At 45.5% G+C, this 27,180-nt stretch overlaps 1 protein-coding gene across 1 annotated transcript in view; it reads right to left on the bottom strand.

Annotated features, from left to right (window-relative positions):
* LOC129695578 (beta-1,4-galactosyltransferase 1-like) overlaps positions 1–20,730 on the bottom strand; it is a 46,396-nt gene extending 25,666 nt beyond the window's left edge. Inside the window, exons 1-2 of the mRNA XM_055632657.1 lie at positions 19,995–20,730; positions 11,853–12,088 (exon numbers count right to left, since the gene is read on the bottom strand). Coding sequence (XP_055488632.1) covers positions 11,853–12,088; positions 19,995–20,265 — 507 coding nt within the window. The 5' untranslated portion in view covers positions 20,266–20,730. The remainder of the gene's footprint in view (positions 1–11,852; positions 12,089–19,994) is intronic.
* Between the last annotated feature and the right edge of the window lie 6,450 nt (positions 20,731–27,180).

Raw genomic sequence — 27,180 nt, 5'->3', positions numbered from 1 at the left:
GGAAGGAACATGCAGGATCAAAGGTAGACAAAAGTGCTGGAGAAACTCAGCTGGTGAACAAGATTCACAACTTTTTATTGATGCAGGAAAAGCTGCCGTGTCTACCCCCTGGAGAGTGGGGGGAAGCCACTTACAGGCCCTGGGCAATTAACTAATTATGTATGGTCGGCAATTAACCCATGTCTTGCCAGATCTACATTCCAGGTTGGAGGAGTTTTTGCTGGAAACCAGTGACCAAGGCCATAAAAGCTATACAATGACGGGGGTGCTGGGACAAGAAGAAATTGAAACTGTATTGAAAAGAACAACCAAGTGTTGCTAACAACATGAACTGCTGTAAAGATTGAAGATCATCATCGCTGGATATATTTGATTGACTGTGAACAGTTTGTGGAAACAAGGACGATGGGCTATTGATGTTCCTTTATTCTGGGGTGGCCCAGCCCACATGGACTGAACTTTCTTCAGAATGGCAAACTTGCGGACTAACCCACATTTAAAGGATGGTACACACCTCCTTTTAAACAAGATTGAAGTCAAACATGACAAGCGCAGCAAAGATACCCTGACTACAGACAGTAAGAAGTCTGCAAAGGCCAGTTAAATCTACCTGTTTTTTTGCCACAACCAAGGCATTGGTGTATATTAAGGAAACAGTATATTTGTGACAGGGCATTGTTATGTTGCAAATGCAGTGCCACACAAGAGAAGCATGAACCAGTTACACCAGCACACAGGGAATTCCAAATGAAGCCGAATAAAGGCTGAGCAATTTTTATGAACCTTTTCCTGTCCTATGGTAGTATCTTAGTGTCACATCCGGGGGAGGTTGGTGGCCATTTAAAATGTTTGGAGGGACTTGTGGAACGATTGTCCACTATGAATTGATTGTGTTACTAGTGTACTATTAATTTGTCTGATGAGATGCTTATGGTCTTTCGTATGTACTCAGGAAGGACTGTAGTTGTTATCAAAATTTTGATAAAAGGATGGAATGATGAAGCCGAGTTTTAGTTAAAAATATAAGAAGATATTAAATTGGTTTCTGGGCTAGCTTACAGCTTATATTTAGTGTCAAATTAGGCTTTCCTCAGGTTGCGGGGTGTGTGAGATAACATTGTCTCCCAAGTGAAGGAGCTAGAGAGATAGCTGGTCAAATCTTTGAAGTGAGATGCCATAAACCAATGTTTATGGGGAGGAGGCAATAAAGGAAGAGCGAAATAGCCAGTCACATCTTTGTAAACAAATGACCTATGTTTATGAGGGACCAAATGACAGAGGAAGCAGCGAACAGAGCAAGGGTGGTCTATTTGGAGATAAAGCAAATAGCCAATGTTTTTAGTATATCTTGTACCATGTAAACAAAAGGTTTGATGTGATGTATTCTGTGGAAACCTTTTCCTGTACCTCTGACATGATTAATGTCTGTGGAAGGTGTTAAGGGGACAAAATAAACCTATTTAAAGCAATGTAATTCTGTTGTTCAGGGAAGGTGACTGAGCACAGTCAAGTGTCTGTGTTGGTCACTTGACTGGAGTTCTCCCTCCCTTCCATCGGCCGATGTTAAGTAAAGTTTTGCACTGGTCTACCAAACAGTTTGTGTGGTGTCTGTTTATTAAGAAGCGAACCTGGTTTAGTAGTTAAGATAAGTAGCTTTTTCATTGCCATTCCTGTACAGTTGGGGGCTATGCGTGAGTGGAAAGGGCGGGGGACGGGGTGAAAGGAGCAAATGAATAATATTAATATATCGGGGGGGGGGGGGGGGGGGGGGTGAGTGTGAGTGTGTGACGTTACAGGCCCCCCCCCCCCCCCCCCCCACAATGAGGGGACGGGACCTAATGTGTCCCCCTTGATCAAGCTTCTCAAGTTTGCGGTCAACACAACCCTAATTGGACTGATCCAGGATGAGGAGGAATCTGCCTACAGAGAGAAAGTGACACAGTTAACATCCTGGTGCCATCGCAAGAACCTGGAGCTCAATGCTCTTAAGACAGTGGAATTGTTTGTTGACTTTAGGAGAGCTCCCCCTGCTCTCAACCCACTCACCATCAGCAACACCACAGTCACATCTGTGGAGTCTTTTAAGTTCCTGGGAACCATCATCTCCAAGGTCCTTAAATGGGGGACCACCATCGACTCCACAGTCAAAACGGCACAACAGATGTACTTCCTGCGGCAACTGAGGAAGCACAATCTGCCACAGGCAATGATGGTCCAATTCTACATAGCCATCGTAGAGTCTGTCCTCACCTTCAGCCACCAAGAACGACATCCAGAGGCTGCAGCGAATTGTCCGCTCAGCTGAGAAGGTTATTGGCTGCAACCTTCCCTCCATTGACGAACTGTACAACGCAAGGGCCAGGAAGCAAGCGGGTAAGATCATCTCTGACCTCTCTCACCCTGGCCACAAACTCGTTGAATCACTTCCCTCTGGAAGACAACTCCGGACTGTCAAAGCTGCCACAGCCAGACATAGAAACAGTTTTTCCACGAGTAGTAGCTCTACTCAATAACCAAAAGTCTGTAGCCTCCTTTTGCTCTGGTATGTTATTTAATTCACATGTTTAATCGATAATGTTTTATTTTTTATGTTTAATGTTTTACGTGTCATTCCTAACTCACTACATGTCATGTTGTCACTTGCTGGCAGAGCACCAAGGCAAATTCCTTGTATGTGAATGCTTGGCCAATAAACTTATTCACTTATTCATTCCCCAGTCACCAGACTTGTAGTCCACATTCCTAATACTAAATATTCTTGCTTTTAGAAGAAATCGGTTTTATCTCCTGTTAAGGATGAGGTTTGCCAACACTTCACCTCATGGAGTTCCTCCCTCACATCATCCCCCTTCAACTGCAGAGAAAAAGTTGCTGCAAGAGTTTTTGTAGTTGGGACAATCCATTCTGACTGTCCGAATACATTTGAGGATGAAGAACTTTCTGGTGTTTTCCTTGTTTGCTTTCCACCTGTGAACAACTTTCAAGAGATAATTTGGCAGATATATGGATAGATAAGGCTCAGAGGGATATGGGCCAAATTTGGGCAAATGGGACTGGCCCAAACTACTAGCTTGGTCCTAATGGCCCGTTTCCATGTTGTATAAAACTCTGATTCTACATCCTGATAACATTGTTGTGCTCTATTTCCAGATTAATACATATTTACTGTAGCTAGTTGACCAAAATTGAACACAATATTCAAAGTGCAGCCTCACTAACATTTTCTACAACTACAATATAACGTCCCAACTTCAATACTCATTGCCCTTGCTGATAAAGGCCCAGTGCCGAAAGCTTTCTTCACCACCCAGTCTGCCTGTGACACCGCTTTCAGGAATTATGTACTTGTACTCCTCAGACCCTCCGCTCCACAATATTCCCTACTGGCCTACCATTCATTGTGAAAATTCTGCCCAGATTTGATTTCCCAAATGCAAAATGTAACACCTCATACTTATCTGACATGAATTCCTTATTCATTCCTTGGCCCATTTTCCCCAGTCGATCAAGATCCTGCATTTCTTGATATCTTTCTTCACTGTCTAGGATACCGCCTATTTTAATGTCATCTGCAAACTTATTCATCATGACCTATACATTCTCATCCAAATCATCGATATAGATGACAAACAAAAATGGGCCCAGCACCGACACCACGGCCATGGATTTCCAGACCGAATATTAACATTCCCCACCTTCATCCTCCGCTTCCTCATGCAGCCAATTATGTTTTCACTTAGCAAGCTGTTCCTGGATTGTTCAGGATCTAACCTGCCAGAGCAGCTTATGAAGCAGAAACTTATCAAAGGTCTCGCTGCAGTTCACATCGAGTACGTCTACCTTCCTGATGTCTCGACGTCTTCAAAGACCTTAATCAAATTTGTAAGACATGATCTCTCACACACAAGGCGTGCATATTTTATCCCTCATAATCGCCTCCAGTAATGCACCTGCCATAGATGTCACAATAACTGGTCTATTGTTCCCAAGGTTTTGTTTGCACCACTTCTTAAATAATGGCATAACATAATATCAAGGATTCCCTCCAATAGCAAATACTAATTGTGAGAGGATGATAACTCCTTTATTATCAACTGTCAACTTCACTTTGACAGCATTTGCTGGGCCAGATTCCAAACAAGTTATTTATGACACCAGTTTGGCACCTGGTGTAATTAATAATTCTTGTTTTCAATATTGAGGTTGAAGTGGTTTAAGACATAGCTGAATTGTTTTGAGATTAGAAATTAAGCACATTCTTAGTAATTACACAAACTAATGTTGTGAGCAAGCTCATAGGATTTCTCCTCATGCCAGATTCACAAATCGTGTCAGGACCACCAAGTATTGCTCCAGTCATGCAGGACTCCTTAATGGAATAGGGGAGCATAAGATCTGTTGCTTTATTTATGTTTTATTTGATACTTTAACAAATATAACCTTTGTAACTTTAACTAGAAGTGTTCTTTCTCCATCATTGACCCAAATCCTCAAAACCTGCTCATACCATACAGCTGGCTAGAAGATTCTAGCCCAACCTTTTTAGTTTCTCATTAGGAATGTTCTAATAAACAATCTCCCCAAATTTCATTTCACTCTTTTATATTAATTGGTGGTTTTCATGAGGATGCTCAGTCTTTTCTTTCACACAAAATTTTCATTTTCTTTTCAATTTATCAGTTTAGTTTATTGTCACTGTACCGAAGCACAGCAAAAAGCTTTTGTTGCATGCTAACCAGCCAGCGGAAAGACAATACATGATTGCAACCGAGATCAATATATTACTTCCATATATGGCATAAAACACATGATGCTTTTATAGATGCCCCATGCACCATGGAAAATCAAAGAAAATCTCAATTCCATGCCTCTGGCCGAGCCTTAATGCTCTTATTGAACCTAGCAATATAGCAAATACAATACTAAAGTTGTATAAAGAGACATTGAAGAGGCAGCTTTTCACCTTGCAGGCATTATTCCATCAGGGGAACCAGTCTGGCGTCACTTACATAAAATATTGTGCATCAACATATAACAGGTTAAAACATGAGATTTTATAAGGGCAGAACTCACAAACAAGCAGCCTAAACTGAAAACTTGCAAAAAGAGTCTGGGGATAACTAGATTGTCATGTGATAAGGCAAGGCCAATGAAGCTCGTCTTTACTAGAATTTAGAAAAATAAGGGATCTCGTGGAAATGTACAGTATTCGGACAAGACTCAATAGACTGAATGTAGGGAACAAGTTTCTCCTGACCAGGGTTCTAGAATCAGGGATCACATTGTCAAGAAATGGGCTAAGACATGTAGAACTATTTTACACAAAGATTAGTGAACCTATGGGATTCACTACTACAGGAAGCCTAGAGGACATGTTGCAGAATATATTTAAGGTAGAATATAGATTTCTAGACACAAAAGGTGTCAAGGGTTGTGAACAAACAGCAGGTATTTGGGATACAGGATCATGAATAATAATCATATTAAATTTGAGGGCCAACTCAACACATCTCCGGAAATTTCCCTTTAAAATAGCTACAGAAAAATTCAAATATTTGGGAATTGAAATTACTAGAAATTACCAGGATATGTTTAAAGCCAATTATAATCCCTTACTCAAGAAATTGAATAATCTGATTAAATTCTGGAAAACACTTCCGATGTCCTTAATAGGCAGAATAAATGCTATTAAAATGATTTTCTTACCACAAATCCTATACCTATTTCAATCAATACCTATATATCTCCCAAAAAAGTTTTTCAAAAAATTGGACTCAGACTACAAATTTTATATGGGATTATAAATACAATACAATACAATACAATACAAATTTATTATCATTTGAGCCCCAGTGAGACTCAAACGAAATGTTGTTTCCACAGCCATACAAACAAAGACACTGTCTTACAGACATACACATAATTAAATTCACACAAACATCCATCACAGTGAAGCCACTGTGATGGAAGGCAAGTCTTTTCTCTCCCCTGTTCTCCGTGTCTCTCCCGATGTCCAAGCCCCAGGCGGGCGATGATGAATCCCACGGCCATTTTAGGCCGCGCGGGGCGATTTACGGCCCCGCTCCCGGTCTGAAAGTCCAAGGTTGGAACCCCCACGGGCGATGGTGAGTCCCACGGCCATGAAGCCGTGCCGGGTGATATACTGTCCCGGTCCGGGTTGTTCCAACCCCGTGACACCGGCTGGAGAAGTCGCGTTGCGGGAGCTCCGGGAAGCGGTCTCTCTCTCTCCCCCCAGACCCGCGAGCTCCCGATGTCCCGACAGTCCACCGGACCTGCGGCTGCGTTGCTGGAGCCTCCGAGCCCCAGGAGTCGAGCCGCAGCAGCGAGTCACCGCCGCTCCCCACGCTCCGAGGCCGGCCACCCCCGACGATGGTGAGTAGTCCGCAGATCCGCAGATCCGCAGCTCCGCAGTCTCCGGGACTGGAGCCCCCGGGTCGTTCAGGCTGGAGGCTGCTCCACGGTGCTAGGCCCCAACGACAGCCGAGACCCGACAGGGAAAAAGTCGGGTCTCCCGGACAGGGAAGAGATTTAAACAGTTTCCCCCTCCCATAGAATACAAATCCCATAGAATACAAATAGCACACCTTAATAAACGAAAAGAGCTGGGGGGTCTAGCGCTCCCTAATTTTATGTATTATAATTGGGCAGTAAATATTAAAAATGATTCACCTGCTGGACAATACTACACAGCAAGCGGACTGGATGGTAATGGAAAAAGGGGACTGCTCCCCGAGTAATATAGGAGCGACCATCCTCTCACCAATAAATTTGAATAATAAAAATTATAATAAAAATCCAATTATACATAACACAATAAGAACATGGAAACAAATAAAACAGAATTTAAAATTAAGAAACCTATCTCTTTTAATACCAATAGTCAATAATCCATCGTTTAAACCATCAACCATAGACAAATCATTTATACAATGGGAAAGAATGGGAATCAAAACGCTCGAAGATCTGTATGAATTGGGGAATTTACTATCATTTCAACAACTACAACTGAAATATAATTTGAAAAATAACCAATATTTTAAATATCTTCAAATTTGTGATTATCTGAAAAAACACACAAAAGACTATCATAATATGCCTTCCGACATTGGATGAAGCAATGAAGACAAAGGCGGAATCAGCTAATTTAATATCGTACCTATATAATATCATTTTAAACATAGAAATACCCACAACAGATGGAATTAGAAAAGATTGGGAACAAGAATTAGCTATAAAAATCTCAAAAGAGACTTGGGATAATCATTTACTACAGGTGCATAAATGTTCGATCAACGTACGACATACGCTCATCCAATTTAAAACATTACATTTGGAATGTTCAAAATCCTGGGGCGACATTTGGGTGTCTCATCATGTTGTGCGCCCTGTCACACGCTGACGTATGCTGTCCTGTGGGTGACGCCCAGTTAGGGTTGGGGTTAGGGGCCACAGATGGGCTGCAAAATATTCTTCCTTCAATGCAAGGATTTTAAACAATAATATATTTAAATTAATACAATAAAATCAATTGTGAAAATGAAAAGATGTCCGAGTCGTCCAGTTTTATTTATAGATGTATTGGTCCGCTTCCAGATCCCTTCACCGTCTTTTTCACAGGGATGGATTCAGTGAGCGTAGACTGAACTCCCCTCTTCCCCCCCCCATCCCTCCTTCTACACTCCCCCCTACCCTTCATCCCCCTCCCCTCTCCCCTTCTCGCTGCTCCACACTTCTCCCCTTTATCCACTATGGGAGAATGCAGGTAGAGGAGGAAAAGGCAATGTGAGGGAAGGGGGTAGCGGATAAGGAGGAGAAGATTGAAGTGGGGAAAAGGGAGGAAGAGGGGGAATGGTAGGGGGAGTGGAGACGGAGGGATGGGTCGGGAGGGGGCAAGAGGGGAGGGGAGTTCAGTCTACATTCACTGAATCCATCCCTGGTGATCGGATCTGGAAGCGGACTTATACATCCATAAATAAAACCGCACGAGTCAGACATCTTTTCATTTGCACAATTGATTTTATTGTATTAAATTTAATATATAAATGTTTAAAATCCATGCATTGAAGGAAGAATATTTTACAGCCTCAAGCCTAACTGGGTGTCACCCGCATGACAGCATACGTCAGCGTGTATGTCGTACAACTTAATGGTTTTACGGGCATTAGCCACTGACACTCCGCAGCCCTTTAACCATACAACCACAGGCCCTTTAACCATACAATTACCCAACCATGACATTTTTGGGTGGAAAAAAATCAGAGTATCTGGAGGAAGCATACACGTTTTCTCCTCCTTCCAGTATCCACTCTCCTTGACTTCATCCAACTCATCAACTACTTTCTACTTGCAACTGCAAACACTTTCTGGATAGTATCCGGCTATTGTGGAAATTGACTTTGCTCGATGCATCAAGAACTGAGAGCATAGAGGCATTGTCGAACTGTGCCATGCTTAGATAACATCTCAAAAATACTGAAGTTATCACTGCATCACCTCTTCTACTTTCAATTGATATATTTGCAAATAATCTTACTTTATACATCTTGCTAATGGTTTGACTTCAAGAGAGACAGGAAGCAAGAGCATTCTCAGTTTAAAGCTAATAATATCAATATCTAAACTGTGTGACATTAAAGCTGCCTAACACAAGAGCTAGACAAAAAGGTTTCAGGTTATAAGAGACATAATCTACTCACAGGTATTCAATTGATTTTCATGAACAAAAATGAAATAGGGAAAATGAGATCTAATATGGGATCTTTTTTTTTTCACAGAGAGTGGTGAATCTCTGGAACTCTCTGCCACAGAGGGTAGTTGAGGCCAGTTCATTGGCTATATTTAAGAGGGAGTTAGATGTGGCCCTTGTGGCTAAGGGGATCAGGGGGTATGGAGAGAAGGCAGGTACGGGATACCGAGTTGGATGATCAGCCATGATCATATTGAATGGCGGTGCAGGCTCGAAGGGCCGAATGGCCTACTCCTGCACCTAATTTCTATGTTTCTATGTCTATGTGCTTCCCTGCTGGGAAGGAATTCAGGACACAGACTTGCAAGCCAAGACTAATGTTGACTTGGCAAAAAAAGTGAGGTAAACGGTGCCAAACCCAGGTCAAATTGCAATAATGGTGGTGAAGTCATAGAAAAGGGCATCAAACTTGCAAAACAAAGCTACTTGTCTTTTTCACATGACAATCGACAAAATGATTTGGCCCCAACAGCAGTAGTACAGTAACAAAATTCTTCCAAAAAACATATTTGCATAAGGAGGAAGTTACCGTCTATCTGCAGGGTAGGTTCATTTTAGCGAGACAATGTACACAGTGATTTAATTTTAGAAGGAAGTTAAATACCAATTTAAAAACCAACCAACCACAGAACTTGTAACATCTTGTAATAAACAGCAATTATATTTTGCATTATTTAGCCCTGACTTTTGGCCAAGGGGGGGCCTACAACAACATTGGAAGCATCTTATTATTTTCAAAATTAGCTTATGTTAACATTATAGTATGATTAGATACATTGTTGCATGGATCTATTATCAGTTCAAAATGACAACTTTTGTATATTGGAACACACTTGTTCCTGGTTACAATAATAACTTGCATCTGTGAATAATCACATTGAAGATTTCATTATCACAAAATAAAGTAAAAATGAAGACAATAGACAATAGGTGCAGGAGTAGGCCATTTGAGCCAGCACCGCCATTCACTGTGATCATGGCTGATCACCCCTGTTCCTGCCTTCTCACCATATCCCCTGACTGCATTATCTTTAGGAGCTCTAACTAACTCTCTCTTGAAAGCATCCAGAATTGGCCTCCACTGCCTTCTGATGCAGAGAATTCCACAGATTCACAACTCTGAGTGAAAAAGTTTTTCCTCATCTCTGTTCTAAATGATCTACCCCTTACTCTTAAACTGTGGCCCCTGGTGCTGGACTCCCCCAACATCGGGAACATGTTTCCTGCCTCTAGCGTGTCAAAACCCTTAATAATCTTATGTTTCAATAAGACTGCCCCTCATCCTTCTAAATTCCATAGTATACCAGCCCAGCCGCTCCATTCTATCAACATAGGACAGTCCCGCCATCCTGGGAACTAACCTTGTGAACCTACACTGCAATCCCCCAATAGCAAGAAATCCCTTCCTCAAATTTGGAGACCAAAACTGCACACAATACTCCAGGTGTGGTCTCACAAGGGCCCTGGACAACTGCAGAAGGACCTCTTTTCCTCTCAACTCAACTTGTTATGAAGGCCAACATGCCATTAGCTTTCTTCACTGCCTGCTGTACCTGCATGCTTACTATCAGTGAGTGATGAACAAGGAGCCCAGATCTCTTAGTACTTCCCCTTTTTCCAACTGCATCTGCCATGCATCCGCCCACTCACCCAACCTGTCGAAGTCACCCTGCATCCTCATAGCATCCTAGTCACAGTTCACACTGGCACCCAGCTTTGTGTCATCTGCAAATTTGCTAATGTTATCTTGAATCCCTTCATCCAAATCATTGATGTATATTGTAAATAGCTGCGGTCCCAGCACCGAGCCTTGCGGTACCCCACTAGTCACTGCCTGCCATTCTGAAAGGGACCCGTTAATTCCTACTCTTTGTTTCCTGTCTGCCAACCAATTTTCTATCCATGTCAGTACCCTATCCCCAATACCATGTGCCTTAATTTTGCGCACTAATCTCCTTTGTGGGACCTTATCAAATGCTTTCTGAAATTCCAGGTGCACTACATCCACTGGCTCTCCCTTGTCCATGTTCCTAAAAATAAAATTCAGAAGATTAGTCGAACATGATTTCTCCTTCGTAAATCCATGCTGACTCAGACCGATCCTGTTACTGCTATCCAAATGTGCCGCTATTTCATCTTTTACAATTGCCTCCAGCATCTTCCCCACCACCGATGTCAGGCTAACTGGTCTATAATTCCCTGTTTTCTCTCTCCCGCCTTTCTTAAAAAGTGGGATTTCTTAAAAACTTTATTTAAAACTGCATTTCCGCATTTTCTACAAATAATATAATCCAAATGGGTTCCAGGGCTAGAGGTAATGGGTCTAGGGGCCACGGGTCTGTAGATCTGCTACCTGATTATAGATTATTTTTTTATTGTTTAAGACTTACTTAGCTGTGTGGAAGAATCTAGACAGATAACTTTTTTTTGTCCACGTTCTCATTTTCTACAAATAATGAATATTACACACTTTTAAAAATAAACCAGTCAAGCAAAATACTTAGAATCACAAATAATTTTGGAACATTTTTGTTCTCCAGTAACCAACCGCACAAAAACAATTACTGGAACAAAATCTCAGTCAAATAACCTGTTTTATTCCTGTTCTTTGAGGAGATTTGACATTGAGCAGCTTACTGGTTTATTTTGCTGTAAAATAGGTCAACAGTAAACAAGTTACTTTTTTTCTGCAGTCTGGCGAATAATCCGCTAAATTAATCTATCAAGTGAAAGTTCCTTCTTCAGATTTTTTTTTTTTTTAAATCATGAAGTGACAATATTACCGAACTAAATATTTTGTCATCCGCTTTGTGCCCGTGCCTATGCTTGCGTACAATTTCAAGCAATAAACCAATGGCAATAATTATTGTCCTAGTCCACTGAATACAATTCGGAGCAGTGTACTACAAAATAGTAAGCTTTATGTGTGCAAAATTTAGAGCGTCTTCCAGGAAATTTTCTGGGCTCACCTTTCTCAGGCAAATGAAACCAAAACAAGGCACATGCCATCCAAATCAGTCAAGAAAATGAGATTCATTTTGAATTTAGTGAAGACCTTGTATATATTACAATAACAATGTCTTACCTGGTTAATGACATACACGCCATAATCGAGCTGCTGTCGTTGCAGAATTGGATGCAAATAATACAACCAATATTTCAGATGCTCATCACGGTCACGAAAAGGAATGATTACTGCAACCTTCTGAAGAGCTGTACATTCTGAGGGAATATATCGGCCTCCTTCACGCACTAACAAATTATTCTGTCTCACATCTTCCAGATTAATGGACTGAGAAAACTCTATTCTTGAGGGGCCCACTACAAAAGAGAGCAAGAAATAAACGAGTCAGTTAAAAACGTACACATAGATTTATGCATAAACAGGCTGAAAATAACCATCTCTTTTCCTGGAGGTGTTGATCCCATACCAATTTCTGCTGTCATGTGCACCTCATTGATATTATACAATTTGACAGTTAGACAATTAGAGCATTAGACAGACTCAAATATGGTTTTAGAGCATTGTCAAACAGTCACCAGACTGACACAGGTGCACTATAAGGTTCACTGAATAACAATCTGGAGTTGGAACAAAAAACAAAATTTCCAACTAAATCTGCACTATGGCATAGGTAGAGGTCAGGTTACGTAGCAGGGACTAATAACTTAGTTTCTGGCATGGTTTTCAGTAACTCCAGATCCCCGAGTGCAAATGCCAAAAAAAACATGTCACTAATAATACTCAGTGGAACACTGAAATATTAAGCAGGTAATCAAACATCTTCTGTGATTAATTTGCCTTGAGAATTATGCAATAGAATTTGCATGAGAGCAAAGGATAGACGATGCCAGTGGAGGAAATAATGAGAAACATTAGGAAATGCAGTCCCATCTGTTTGGAATACAAGGTAAACCAGAAATGGGGCGGCATATTAGCACAGCTGTAGAGTTGCTGCCTTACAGCGCCAGAGACCCAGGCTCGATCCTATCTACATTGCTGTCCGTACGGAATTTGTACATACTCCCTGCGACCGCATCAGTTTTCTCTGGGTGTGCGGGTTTTTGTATTGTATTGTACTGTATTCAAATTTATTGTAATTGTCTCAATGCCACGTGCAGTTTTGCAGGTGAATTGGCTCCTTTAAATGACCTCTAGTGTGCAGGATAAAACTAGTGTATGGGTGCTCGCTGGTCGGTGTGGACTTGGTGGGTCAAAGGACCCCATTTCCACGCTGTATCGCTAAAACTAAACTGAAGGATATTTATTTATGATGAAAAGCTACGAGTGGAAGTAAAAAACAATTTAGGTGTCAGTGTACACAGATTACTAGTTTGAATTATCGTATTTCCTAGCAATGAAGACGCTATTTTTTTACCCAAAAATAAGGCACAAACATTTACCTCCGTCTTGGAGGCCGAACGTTAGGTTGTCAGCCAAGACAGCTAGACTTGGCTATCCCTCAGTTCAGCAACATCGTTCTTGATGGATGGCCAAATCTGAGGGATGGCCAAATCTATCCCTCATTGCTGGCAGCTGATGGGAAGCGGCTGTAAAAGGACAGCGCCGCCGGGGGGGGGGGGTGTCGGGGATCATGCCAGCAGGACCAGACCCATCTGCGGGCCCGCTCACCTCTGGCAGTGCTCTCCGTCTGAACATCTCTCTCCTGCCACCATTGTCAGGTGCTTCCCACAAATCCTTAAATTCCAACTGCTGCTGGCAGCAGGACATGGCCTCACTTGCTGCGTTGGGTGACTGTAGATTAACCCTTATTAATCCATGCCATTTATAATCTCCACTACACATATATGCAAGCCACCCATTACATGGTATTACAGTACTACACTAACAAGGACAGGGAGATCTCAGAAGCCACGCCGAGCTGGGAATGCATGGCTGGCAGTTTGAATGTTCTGTATTACTTATGGAATAAAGGCTAATGTTTCACCATGCATGTTGTCGTGGATCATTTACAAACATGGTGTTAGTATCTTTGAGCCACGTCTCCAACTCTTTTGCCTGAATTTATTTTATTTATTTATTTTTTCAACGGACCCTGGCCGGATCATTTCGTAAACCCGATCCTCTGATATTCGACGGTGAACTTGCCGAATCTTTGAGGTGGAATTCGGAATTTTCATTGATGCCGTCCACCCAGGAGCTGCTCCCCACAGCGTTGCATCAACTCTCCTCAACGTAGCAGGCACAGAGGCTGCCCTGCGGGCACAGGATTTCTATTACGCCCCAGAACATACCTATGCGGTAACCCAGGTTGTGACCCCAGCAGTCTATCAGGGACCCCACCTGCCTCCTCCGAAAGTTTCGTGACCTGTGTCAACTTCGCACTAACGTTATCATGGAGCGCCACAAATTATTTTCCCTTAGCCAACACGAGGGAGAGATGGTCGAATCCTACATCAGTGACCTGAAGAGCATCGCTGCAAGATAACGTACTAATCCGCGGTACTCGTATATGGCATCCTGAATGACAAGGTGAGAAATGAACTACTCCGGGATGAGGAACTCACACTGGCTAAAGCCGAGCGCACCTGCCGGGTTGCAGAGTTCACTGACACCCATATCAAATCCTGGGGACTGGGACCTCACTCTGCCTACGATGTCCATGCTTTCTATAGCTCCCCACGACAACCGTTAACCCCTCGACAACCACCTACAGCCCCAGGGAGGGTAACCGACCCACTGGTTCATAACTGCGGTAATTGTGGTGGCTCACACCCAAAATATCATGAGCAATGCCTCGCTTATGGCAAAACCTGCCACTACTGTAAAAAGAAAAATCACTTTATTTGGTATTGACGCGCTCGTGGTAACAGAGCCCAGCCACAACAATCTCTCTATGCTCTCGAGCCCCCATTTTCCCACGAGGCACTGACTGAAACAGCAGTTCCAGCAGAGTCACAACCCCAACACCTGCAAGAAGACAGCCAAAACATACATTCATGTATTCCAAACTCACTGTCTAAAAACAGTGATCCTATGACAGTGCTCAGTATCAACAATACCAAACGTACCAACGTACTATGGAACAACTCCTTACTGGCTACCCTTGCGACATAATCGTGGATGACATCCTGACTCTGGCACAGCAAGGGGGCAACTTTACTGCAGCGCCAGTGCCGCCCACTAACAGCATTCAAGATGTTCAAAAAGCCTAGGGATACACAAAATGAAGAGCTAGACAATATAAAATCGGGAACTTTCATCGTTTCATCCAAACGATAGCAGAAACCAGTACAAACGATTTTGGGTACTGAGCTCATTGAAATTTTCAAGATGAATTTTTGAGGCAGTACAAATGGTGAAACCTGGAGTACATTTAAAAAACACTCGGACACGTATAGTAACAGGAAAGGTTTAGAAGGATATCGGCCAAATGTGAATAAATGGAACCAGCGTAGATAGGGCATATTTGTCGGCACAGACAAGCTGGGTCAAAGTTGTTTCCATGCCTCTAAATAGGCAAGTCCCTATTACTCCAAATAGGAATCAAGGTACAATTCAGCCAAAACTAACTCTTTGTGTCTAATTCTACATGGCAGTTTCTTAGTTTCAATTTTCCCTGTGGTTGGGTGGGAGAAGTGTAATCAAACGTTAGATTCTTGGAACCAGATATCTCCAGGCACTCCAACCAAGTGACAATTAATTCAACTGGAAAGTAAACAATGAGTGCTGATTGATGATTTTATCATTTTAAAAAATCAGATAAGCCAAAATTTTCGTCTCCTTCTAATGCACAAATTTTCAGCATCAAAAGTTGGCATTTCCTGCAAACTCAGCACCAGTTAATTAAAAACAATGGCACCCATTTGTATATCATTAACTTGCATGCATGCACAAGCAGCACTTTTTTGCCAATATTTTGTGTTTGAACCAAGGCTGTAACCAAGCAAATTTAAATTTGACTTGGGTGTGCAAATTATTGGTATGTGACTGACTTAAATGCTGATGATCAAGCATAGGCCACAAGACAGTTAAAGAAAATGTTCTTGTGTATTTTTCACTTTGCCAGGTAGTCACCAATACTGTAGCTACAATGCAACATCTTGGTTGGAGGTGCAATTGCTTCTAAAACACATAGGGACATCGAGTGAGTCATAGTCTCAGAAGGAGCAGCATAGAAACAGCCCTTCTGTGCAATTTGGCCGTGCTAATCATGATGCCCTAGTTAATTCCATTTGCCTTCGTTAGACCACTATCCCGCTGCTCCTTTCCTATCCGTACCGGTCAAAATGCCTCTTAAATACCATATTTATACATGCCTCCAGCATTTCTGCGAGCTGCTCATTCCCCACTCAGTTAAAGAAGTTAACACTCATACTGCTGGGGTGCAAGCTGCCCAAGCAAATTATTTTCAAGTAGCCCCTCTCTCTCTATCCCTCCCCTTCCTAGTTCTGTTCTCGATTAAATTATCTGTTTGCTTTGTCACCTTCTCCTAGCTAATAACAGTCTATTCTACATTTTCCTTTTTGATCTCTTTTGATGTATCATTTTTACGTTACCTGTCCTTATCTCTGTCTCCCTCTCCCCGACTCAGTCTGTAGAACGATCTTGACACAAAACGTCACCCATTCCATCTATTCAGAGGTGCTGTCTGTCCCGCTGAGTTACTCCAGCATTTTGTGTCTATCTGCGGCCCATACTGAACAATTGCTTCCTTCTTATTTCTGATCAAACCTTCAATATTCTTTGTAAACCAAGGTCTAAACGTACCTTTGCTTCTTGCCCATACAGAGATATGCTGACTTTGAACTTTTACTATTTTGTCTTTAGATGCCCCTCTCTGATTGGAAGTTATTTTTCCTCTAGCAGTTGCTCCCCAAAATACATTCACCAGACTGACTTATATTATTGAAATCAGCTATCTCCCAATGATCTGATTCAATGTGGTGCTTTCAGAATCACCTAGCCCTATGTATGTTATAAAACGGTTTACACCATTTGGCATTAATTTGCTAAATGCATCTGACATCCGATTTATTCATACACCAGGTGTTGTTCCTAGTTTTTATGGAACCAGATTCAGCCTCCTGGCTGATAGATTATGGCAACAAGAGGAGCAATGAGGTTTGAATGTCTAGAGGACTACAAAACTACCGCTGCACTCCATCCACTCAAAGTTTTGACCCGTTTCAAATCCACCCCATTTAAGGTGATGTAATTGCCACATCTATCTTACTAAAGGTCTGTTCTTGACTGGTTTTGGCCATCTGTGCTGCAATTTCCGAGAGAACGGTGCCACCTACGGCCGTCATTTTTGGCCACCTTGCTCAGAGCCCCCCTCCGCCGCATGTGAGCCAAGGATTTTTTCCCGTCGATTAAAAATGACATATTTATGTTTTTACAAAATTCCCCATTCTCTCTGCTGCCCCCGCTGGCGGCAGGGGGGAGGGACTATAAAACCAGGAAGTGGTGTGCCACACAGTCTCTTCAAGATGGAGGAAGGCAGAGAGTCACGTTTCTGAGCTGTGAATAACACTGAACACATGTCTACTCAAATGTAAGTGCCCTTATTGGTTCTAAAATGCTTGCAGAATGTGTCTGTTAGTTCTAAAGCTTGCAAAAATTGTCTCTATTGGTTCTAAAGCTTGCAAAAAAATGTCTATTGGTTCTAAAGCTTGCAAAAAGTGTCTCTATTGGTTCTAAAGCTTGCAAAAATATGTCTATTGTTTCTAAAGCTTGCAAAAAAAAAATGTCTATTGGTTCTAAAGCTTGCAAAAAAATGTCTATTGGTTCTAAAGCTTGCAAACAAAATGTCTATTGGTTCTAAAATGGTTCATACTAACGCTGCAGAAAGCCCCTACCCCCACCCTCGCCGGTTGGGTTGGCTTGGGTGTGTCTTGTAATTGAAAGGCACTACTTACTGCAAATGGTGGCTTGGTTGCTTTGGCTTGAAGTTGAAAGACACTACTTACTGCAAATGGCGGCTTGAAGTTGAAAGACACCACTTACTGCAAATGGTGGCATGAAGTTGAAAGGCACTACTTACTGCAAATGGTGGCTTGGTTGCTTTGGCTTGAAGTTGAAAGGCACTACTTACTGCAAATGGTGGCTTGGATGTGGTTTGAAGTTGAAATACACCACTAACTGCAAATGGTGGCTTGGATGCAATGGCTTGAAGTTGAAAGGCACCATTTACTACAAATGGTGGCATGAGGTTGAAATGTACTACTTACTGCAAATGGTGGCTTGGGTGCTTTGGCTTGAAGTTAAAAGGCACTACTGTAAATGCACTTACTTCCTGTTTGCACTGTATATGCACTGCTAGAAGTGGTAAGAAACTGCACTTGAATTTGGTGGCCTTATACCCTGCTTGAAATAGAATTTCAAGGATTAGCCGCGAGTCAACTACCAGCCCACCAGCCGTGAGTGAGTTGCCAGCACAACAGGCTTGATTGACTGAGACGCCAGCCCAAGAATCCATTTTGCGTACAATTTGCATACTAGCCCTCTGGAAACCAGTCCCTTCAGCCCACAACACCCATACAAAGCCCCCACCCACCACCCAACTGGCCACCAATATTAGAATTGGTGGAGAGGTGGAATATTGCGTTGGATGACCAGCCCTCCTGTGTGATGCTGGGACCCAACGGGTCCCACTTAGTCTAGTAACCTAATAGATGTTAAATGGTGTGAAGATGTGTCTTTATTTCCACGATGGCCATATATATAACATGGACATTCCACTGCATAGAATTCCACAGATTCGTCTCCCTCTGCATGAAGAACATTATCTACATTTCTGTCCTAAATTGTTCAGCCTTCAACACGATAGTCCCCACCAGACTGGCCGGGAAGCTACTGGAATTGGGGCTCAACACCTCCCTGTGTGCCTGGGTCCTGGACTTTCTCACCGCCAGGCCCCAGGTAGTCAAGATGGGAGGGAATACATCGAAGTCCCTCACCCTGAGCACAGGATCGCCCCAGGGTTGCATCCTCAGCCCCCTATTGTACTCCCTGTACACACATGACTGTGTGGCTAGGTTCAGCTCCAATTCAATAATTAAGTTTGCTGATGACACTGTGGTGGTGGGCCTGATCTCAGACAATGATGAGAGGGCCTACCGGGAGGAGGTGGCTGATCTAGCACTCTGGTGCCAGGAGAACAGCCTCCTCTTGAACATCAAAAAAACAAAGGAGCTGATCATGGACTTTAGGAGGGCACATCATCCGAGGACGTACACTCCATTGAGTATAAATGGGGATCCTGTGGATAGGGTGAACTGTTTTAAATATCTGGGAGTCCACATCTCTGAGGATATGACATGGTCATCACACGCCTCAGCACTGGTGAGTAAGGCAAGGCAGCGCCTTTACCACCTCAGGCAATTGAGGAAATTCAGAGTGTCTCCGAGGATCCTCCAGTGCTTCTACGCAGCGGCGGTGGAAAGCATCTTGTCCGGGAACATTACCATCTGGTTCGGGAATTGCTCTGCCAAGGACAAGAAGGCTCTGCAGAGAGTAGTGCGTTCGGCCGAACGCACTATGGGAACTTCACTCACCCCCCTGCAGGAACTATACAACAGGAGGTGCAACTCCAGAGCAAACAAAATCATGAGAGACCTCTTCCACCCCTGCAACGGACTGTTCCAGCCGCTACGGTCAGGCAAACGCCTCCGTTGCCATGCAGTGAGAACGGAGAGGTTGAGAAGGAGTTTCTTCCCAGAGGCAATTCGGACTGTAAACGCCTTTCTCACCAGGGACTAACTGTACAGAACGTTTTTCCTTCTATTATTTATTATGTAAAATAATATGTGTGTTATGATTGTGTTTATAATTTGTTTGGTTGTTCCGCGAGCATTGCCACTTTCATTTCACTGCACATCTCGTGTGTGTATGTGACAAATAAACTTGACTTGACTTGACCTCTTATTCTGAGAATGCTAACCCTTGCTTTAGACCACTTCCGTGGATCGCCCTCCATGCAACAAGCCTGTCGAACCCTGGAAACATTGTTATCTAAGAATACTTCCAAAAACAGGCCTGTCTACTCAGTATTTCCTTGAATGACTCGTCGTGGGAGGGCCCAGCCATTTTAACGTTTCGAGGGAATAGATGCACAAGCTAATGGTTAAACACGAACGCAGAGCCACACAGAGAGCGATCCCATAGCACGAGTTTCCCCGAGACAACAACGTCACCCGCCGCCCTCCCTCCCTCCCTCCCTCCCTCTCCTCCAGGCGCCCCCTTGGCCTCACTCATACATACCGAGGCGCGGCGGTGTCTCCGGGCAGGGTTGTATCGGCAGCGGGCTGGCGGTGGGCAGCGTCCGGTTGCGGGCGGCCGCGGTGAAGTTGGGGGAGGCGGGAGAACTGGTGGGCTGATGTACCAGGAGGCCGCCGATGCGGCGCACCATCTGCGCCGTGTAGACGTGGATGTCGAGGTAGTAGAGCAGGGTGACGGTCAAGTGGAGGGCGCTGAGCGCCAGCAGCGCCACGCACGACACCTGGAAGATGCGGCTCGGTGCACAGCTCCTCATGCTTGGCTTGGCTCGGCCTACCTGGCTGCTTCGCCGCCCCGGACTGACCAAAGATTTTATATAGCTCTGCTATAGGATCTTTGGGACTGACAGCTCCGGGAAACGGACTCGCCCCTGGTCTGCGAAGCGGAAATGCAACGCTAGGCCCCACCCGCCGGAGGAGGGTGCAAAGCAAAGATCTTATAGCGAGAACTTTGGTGCAAAGATTAGAGCCAACGTTACCTATTTCCTTCGCTCCATAGATGCTGCTGCACCCGCTGAGTTTCTCCAGCACTTTTGTCTACCTTCGATTGCCAGCATCTGCAGTTCCTTCTTAAACACAGAGCCTTCATCCCTGCATTCTGCTGCCTAATTGTGTTATGGGTGTGCGGGCATTACATTCAATCTGCTGAGGCTCCGCCCCGCGTTTCATCTGATCCGTGCGTGCTGCTGCCCCACACATCCTTCCATGGTGTGCACAGCAGCACCCAGATCATTTGCAACTTCACTCACCTTAACCTCTACATTCACAGCAGGGCAGGAGTGGGATATGAAGGCAGCTGAGTAGGTAGAGGTGGGCAGGAAGGGAGGTGGGAAATGGGGGCGGGATAGTGAGATATAAGGGCGGGGGATAATAGGATGTGAGGGCAGTGGGGGAGTATAGTGGGATATGAGGGCAGTGGGGGAGGATAGTAGGATATGAGGGCAGTGGGGGAGGATAGTGGGATATGAGGGCAGGAGCAAAGATCAGGGGCAAGGTGGGATGTGAGGGTGGCTGGGATATGAAGGGAAGAGGTAGTGGGATATGAAGGTAGGGGTGGGAGGTGGCGGGATATGAGGGCAGAGGGAGTGGTGGGATATGAGGTCGGAGAGAGTGGCAGGATATGAATGTAGTTGGAAGTGTGGGATATGGCAAGGGTAGTGGTGAGAAGTGAGGGGCATATTCTAAGGGAAGGGGAGAATACAGAGAAGCGGGTGTAATCCAGGGTAGCAGGGAGGGGGGCGGGGGGAGTCTAATCCAGGGAAGGAAAGGTGGGCAGAATGCAGGGGAGGAACACTGGGTGTATAATCCAGGAGGGATAGGTGGGAGCAGTATCCCAGGAAGGGAAGGACTTCTTAGTTTAGTTTATTGTTACCTGCACTAATGTGCAGTGAAAAGCTTTTTTGTTTCGTGCTCGATAGTCAGAGGAAAGACTTCATGATTACAATCAAGCCGCCCACAATGTACAGATACATGATAAAGGGAATAACCTTGGTGCAAGATAAAGTCTGATTAAAGATAGTCTCCAATGAGATAGACGATAGGTAAGGACCGCTCCCGAGTTGGTGAGAGGGATGGTTCGGTGGCCTGTTGGTTCATCCCAGTCCTCAATGATTCAATTATACTTTATTGTTATATGTACCCAGGTACAGTGAAATTGTTTGTTTTTTCATCCAATGCACAAGTACGCAGAGTCACCAGGTATCTGGAGCCAACAAATTTACAAAGTACTTGTTATAGTCCCGATGGTCCATCCTGGATCTTGGCGGCCTCCCCCACCGGGTCACCCCTTGGTCCTACTCCTACCGGCCCTAGTCCAGGTGGGTTCTGCGGCCAGCTGCCTATCAGGGTTTGGCAACCGCCCGCGTGGCCCCGTAGTCCGTGGCTCAGGTCCGAGTTCGGAGGAGGCTCCCGTCGACTCTACCCTTCCTGAAATCTACATGAACTCAATTCACTTTGTAAATAATTGCCTTCTACAGATTTTCCCTTCCAAATGAATCTATTACCCTGATCTCATCTCTGCATTCCTCCATTCCTCACTCAGCCAACACCCATGCTCTGATTGGAATGCCGCCTCTGTCTTTTCCAGTGGAAGTAAATTAATTAAGTTTCATGCACCAGCACCTCACCTGGTCCATTCACATTGATGTAGTGATCAAGAACGCACTTAAATGTCTGAAGAAGGGTTTCGACCCAAAACGTTGCCTATTTCCTTCACTACATATAATATGCTGCCTCTTCCGCTGAGTTTCTCCAGCATTTTTGTCTACCTTCGATTTTCCAGCATCTGCAGTTCCTTCTTAAACTTAAGTCTGTTTACTTTCTGGGATGGGAGTCAGTGGGTTTATAGTGGATGTCGGTCAGATGTCAATAACTTGTAAAATATACTATCTCCATCGCAGATGATAGACTTCTGACCGACATCCACTATAAACCCACTGACTATCTGGACTGCACTTCCCACCTTGTTTCCTGTAAGGACTCCATCCCCTACTCCCAATTCCTCCATCTACACCGCATCTGCTCCCAGGATGAGGCGTTCCACACCAGGGCATCTTAAATGTCCTCATTCTTCAGGGAACGGGGGTTCCCCTCCCCCACCATAGATGAGGGTTTTGGCCTGAAACGTTGCCTATTTCCTTCGCTCCATAGATGCTGCTGCACCCGCTGAGTTTCTCCAGGATTATTTGTGTACCTTCGATTTTCCAGCATCTGCAGTTCCGTCTTAAACAAAATATACCATTAATCTGAACAAAACTTGATAGCCCACACACCAAGACAAAGGTGAGTAATATGGGCAAAATTTGTAGCGCTATTGTGTACCGTTTTGGCATAATTTCAGGAGCACAGCCCTCACCCATCACATGCAGATATAGAAACAAACAAGATGAGAGTTTTAGTAATATACTAGCCCAAGTGCAATAATCCACCACTCACCCGGGGGTGGCGTCAGAGGAAAGTCATGGAATATGTTTTTGTAAAATGCCAATCAATCCTTCCCACGTGAAAACCCCCACCCCCAAAGTTCTGGAAATGAAACCTCTCCCCTATTTCCGCCCCCCCCCCCCACAATGAAAACCTACAAGTGTGTGCATGGGGGGGGGGGGAGGGGGGGGAGCCGACCTCGGCACTGACATCCCACCCCCCCAACAAGGAAAGTTCTGGAAATGAAACCTCTCCCCTATTCCACTCCCCACCCCCACCCACACAATGAAAACCCCAAGCCCCATCCCCCCCCCCCACAAGGAAAGTTCTGGAAATGAAATCTCCCCTATTCCATCCACCCCCTCCATGTGGACGTCTCCTGCCCGATAAACTGCGCATCGCACAAGACCATTTCCAGCTTATGGAAGACATTGGGATTGTCCGGCGGTCCGATAGCCCTTAGGCCTCCCCTCTGCATATAGTGCCCAAAGCGTCCGGGGGATGGAGACCTTGCGGTGTTTACAGGCATCTAAACGCAGTAACCACAGCAGATTGGTACCCAGTCCCGAAAATCCAAGATTTCTCAGCTCATTTGGAGGGCACTACCTTCTTCTCGAAAGTCGACCTGGTCCGTGGGTATAATCAGATCCCGGTCCATCCCGACGACGTCCCTCCTTTCGGCCTTTTCGAATGGCTAAGATTGCCTTTTGGCCAGAAGAACGCCGCTCAAGCGTTCCAAAGGCTAATGGATCAGTTCGGGTGGGGTTTTCCCATTCATATTCATCTATCTCGATGATATTCTGGTGGCCAACAGCTCACAGGCTGAACATGTTAGGCACCTCCGCCGGCTCTTCGAACGGCTCCGTAAGCACAGGTTGGTGATCAACACCGCGAAGTGCCAGTTTGGATCGCGCTCCTTTTTTGGTCACAGGGCAACCTGCCAGGGCGCACAACCGCTGCCTGAGAAGGTCGACGCAATCCGTTGGTTCCCGAGGCCACGATCCGTCAAGGGCCTGCAGGAATTAATCGGAATGGTCAATTTCTACCACCGATTCATCCCGTCAGCGGCCGCCATCATGCGGCCGTTGTTCCAATGTCTGGCGGGCAAGCCCAAGGACCTGGTTTGGTCCAGGGAGGCTGGTATAGCTTTTGATGGGGCTAAGACCGCGCTGGCCAACACGACCATGCTGGTACACCCGAGGGCATCAGCCCTCACAGCTCTCACCGTGGACGCGTTCAAGGTCACGGTGGCCGCTGTCCTCGAGCAGAGGGTAGATAACCGCTGGCTGCCGCTGGCGTGTTTCAGCAGGCAGCTGCGGGCCCCGGAGATCAAGTACAGCGCTTTTGATCGTGAGCTCCTCGCGCTTTACCTAGCGATCCGACATTTCCGTTATTTCCTAGAGGGCCACGCATTTACCGCATTCACGGACCACAAGCCGCTCACGTTCGCTTTGAATAAGGTGTCCGACCCCTGGTCTGCCAGGCAACAGCGGCACCTCGCCTAAATATCCAAATTCACGCCTGACATTTGGCATGTGGCGGAGAAGCTGAACGTGTGGCCGACACGCTCACTGTCCGGCGGTCCCTGAGGTTTCCGTTTTAAACCTAGGTGTGGATTATTATGCGGAGCTGGCTGGCCCGATTCGCATTTACAGAATTCCAAGCTGACTGAAGTGCCTGTGGCGCTGCCTCTTGGAGTCATTTTGCAATGCCTCCACGGGTACAGCCCGCCCAACGTCCCGATTGCCTGGAGGCGTCGGACGACACCATCCACGCCTAGCTCACCCATCCATCCGCGCCACCTCTGCCCTGGTTGCTTCCAAGTTCGTCTGGCATGGGTTACGAAAGCAGGTCGCAGCATGGGCCCGCGCTTGTATCCCGTCAGACTTCCAAAGTGCAGAGGCATGTGCACCGGCCCGTGCAGGATTTCGCACATCCACATTGACCTGGTGGGTCCCTTGCCGTGTTCTCGCGGGGCCACGCAGTTACTCACTATCGTGGATAGGTTCACCAGGTGGGCGGAGGCAATACCGTTAACCGATACATCCGCTGAGGCTTGTGCACGCGCTATTGTCTGCAATTGGATCGCTCGTTTCGGAGTCCCTTCGGATATCACTACCAATCGTGGGACCAGTTCACGTCCTCCCTGTGGTGTGGTATAGCGCAGCTGTACGGCGCGAAGCTGCACCAGACCACTGGGTATCATCCGGAGTCGAATGAGTTAGTTGAGCAGTTTCACAGACATCTTAAGTCGGCGTTGAAGGCCCGACTCACTGGCCCCAATTGGGTTGACCACTTGCCCTGGGATCTCCTGGGCATCAGAACTACGCCTAACGAGGACCCCAACGCCTCCTCGGCTGAGCTCGTTTATGGCTCGGTTTTGCGGGTACCTGGGGATTTTCTGCCCGCCACCCGCGATCAGGAGGTCCCGGCTTCGGCGGTGCTAGCTGACCTTCGCGAGCGGGCGCGCGCGTTGGTCCCGGTCCCCACCTCCCGACATGGGTCGTCCGCCGTGCATGTGCCTACCATGTTATGGGATTGTGCTTATGTTTTCCTTCGTAGGGATGCTCACCGCTCGCCGGTACAGCGGGTGTACGAAGGGCCGTACTAGGTGTTAGAGACTGGTATCTCGACGTTCACGTTAGACATGGGTGGCAGGGAGGAGTTTGTCTCTGTCAGCCGCCTTAAACTAGCCTACGTTGACGAGGATAGCCTGGTGGCTGTGGCCACTCCGCGGCGTAGAGGGCGTCCGCTGGCCGTTTTTCCGTCCTCTGCATCTGTTACCCCGTTATGTTTCACCGGTCCCCTCTGTTACGCCCGTCCCTCGTTCGCGTTTGTCGCGCCCCTCCGGCTCTGTTCTGCCGGTCCCGAATGTTACGCTCGCCCCGCGACCTCGGACTAAGTGTTCTGGTCGAACCGTCCTGTTACCCGTGCGTTTCCGTACCACGGATTCTGGGGGAGGCCATGTAGCGGCGCCTGCTAGCGCACGCAGATATCAAACCTGCCGTTCGGAATTTCAAGCAGGGTGCAAGGCCACCAAATTCAAATCCAATTTCCTACCATTTCAAGCAGAGTGCAAGGCCACCAAATTTAAGTGCAGTTTCTTACTACTTTGAGCAGGGTGCAAGGCCACCCAATTCAAGTGCAGTTTCCAACCACTTCAAGCAGGGTGCAAGGCCACCGAATTCAAGTGCAGTTTCCAACCACTTCAAGCAGGATGCAAGGAATTCAAGTGCAGTATCCAACCACTTCAAGCAGGGTACAAGGCCACCGAATTCAAGTGCAGTTTCCAACCACTTCAAGCAGGATGCAAGGCCGCCAAATTCAAGTGCAGTTTCATTCTACTTCAAGCAGGGTGCAATGCCACCAAATTCAAGTGCAGTTTCATTCCACTTCAAGCATGGTCCAAGGCCACCAAATTCAAATGCAGCTTCATACCATTTCATGCAGGGTGAAACCACCATAAAACCACACAAAACACCCAACTCACTGTTCAGTTGACATTCAGCGTGTTCAGTTGATTCACAGCTCAGAGTCGTAACCTCTCCCTCCCCCATCATGCATAGACTGAGCCATACCCACACTTTTATAACCCCTCCCCCTCTCACCGGAAAAGGTGTGGCCTTCATGGCGTGATTGACAGGAGAGAGATTCTCACCATTTTTTAAACATTAATAACACTTATTTTTCATTGATGGGAATAATTCTCTGCACCTGCTGAGCAGAGGGGGACTGAGTAAGATGGCCAAAAATCACAGCCGTAAGTTGTAGCATTTTATCTAAAATCAATATACAGTGCAAACAGGAAGTAAGTGCATTTGCAGTAGTGACTTTTAACTTCAAGCCAAAGCACCCAAACCGCCATTTTCAGTAAGTAGTGCCTTTCAGCTTCAAGCCAAAGCACCCAAAGCCACCATTTGCATTGTAGTGCCTTTTAACTTCAAACCAAAGCACCCAAGCCACAATTTGCAGTAAGTAGTGCCTTTTAACTTCAAGCCAAAGCACCCAAGCCACCATTTGCAGTACTTAGTGCCTTTCAACTTCAAGGCAAAGCACCCAAGCCACCATTTACAGTAAGTAGTGCCTTTCAACTTCAAGCCAAAGCACCCAAGCCACCATTTGCATTTAGTGCCTTTCACCTCAAGCCAAAGCACCCAAGCCACCATTTGCAGTAAGTAGTGCCTTTCAACTTCAAGCCAAAGCACCCAAGCCACCATTTGCAGTAAGTTGTGCCTTTCAACTTCAAGCCA

Source organism: Leucoraja erinacea, chromosome 3 (assembly GCF_028641065.1).
Source record: "Leucoraja erinacea ecotype New England chromosome 3, Leri_hhj_1, whole genome shotgun sequence".
Taxonomy (NCBI): Eukaryota; Metazoa; Chordata; class Chondrichthyes; order Rajiformes; family Rajidae; genus Leucoraja; species Leucoraja erinaceus.
This window is presented reverse-complemented; position numbering and strand designations above follow the sequence as displayed.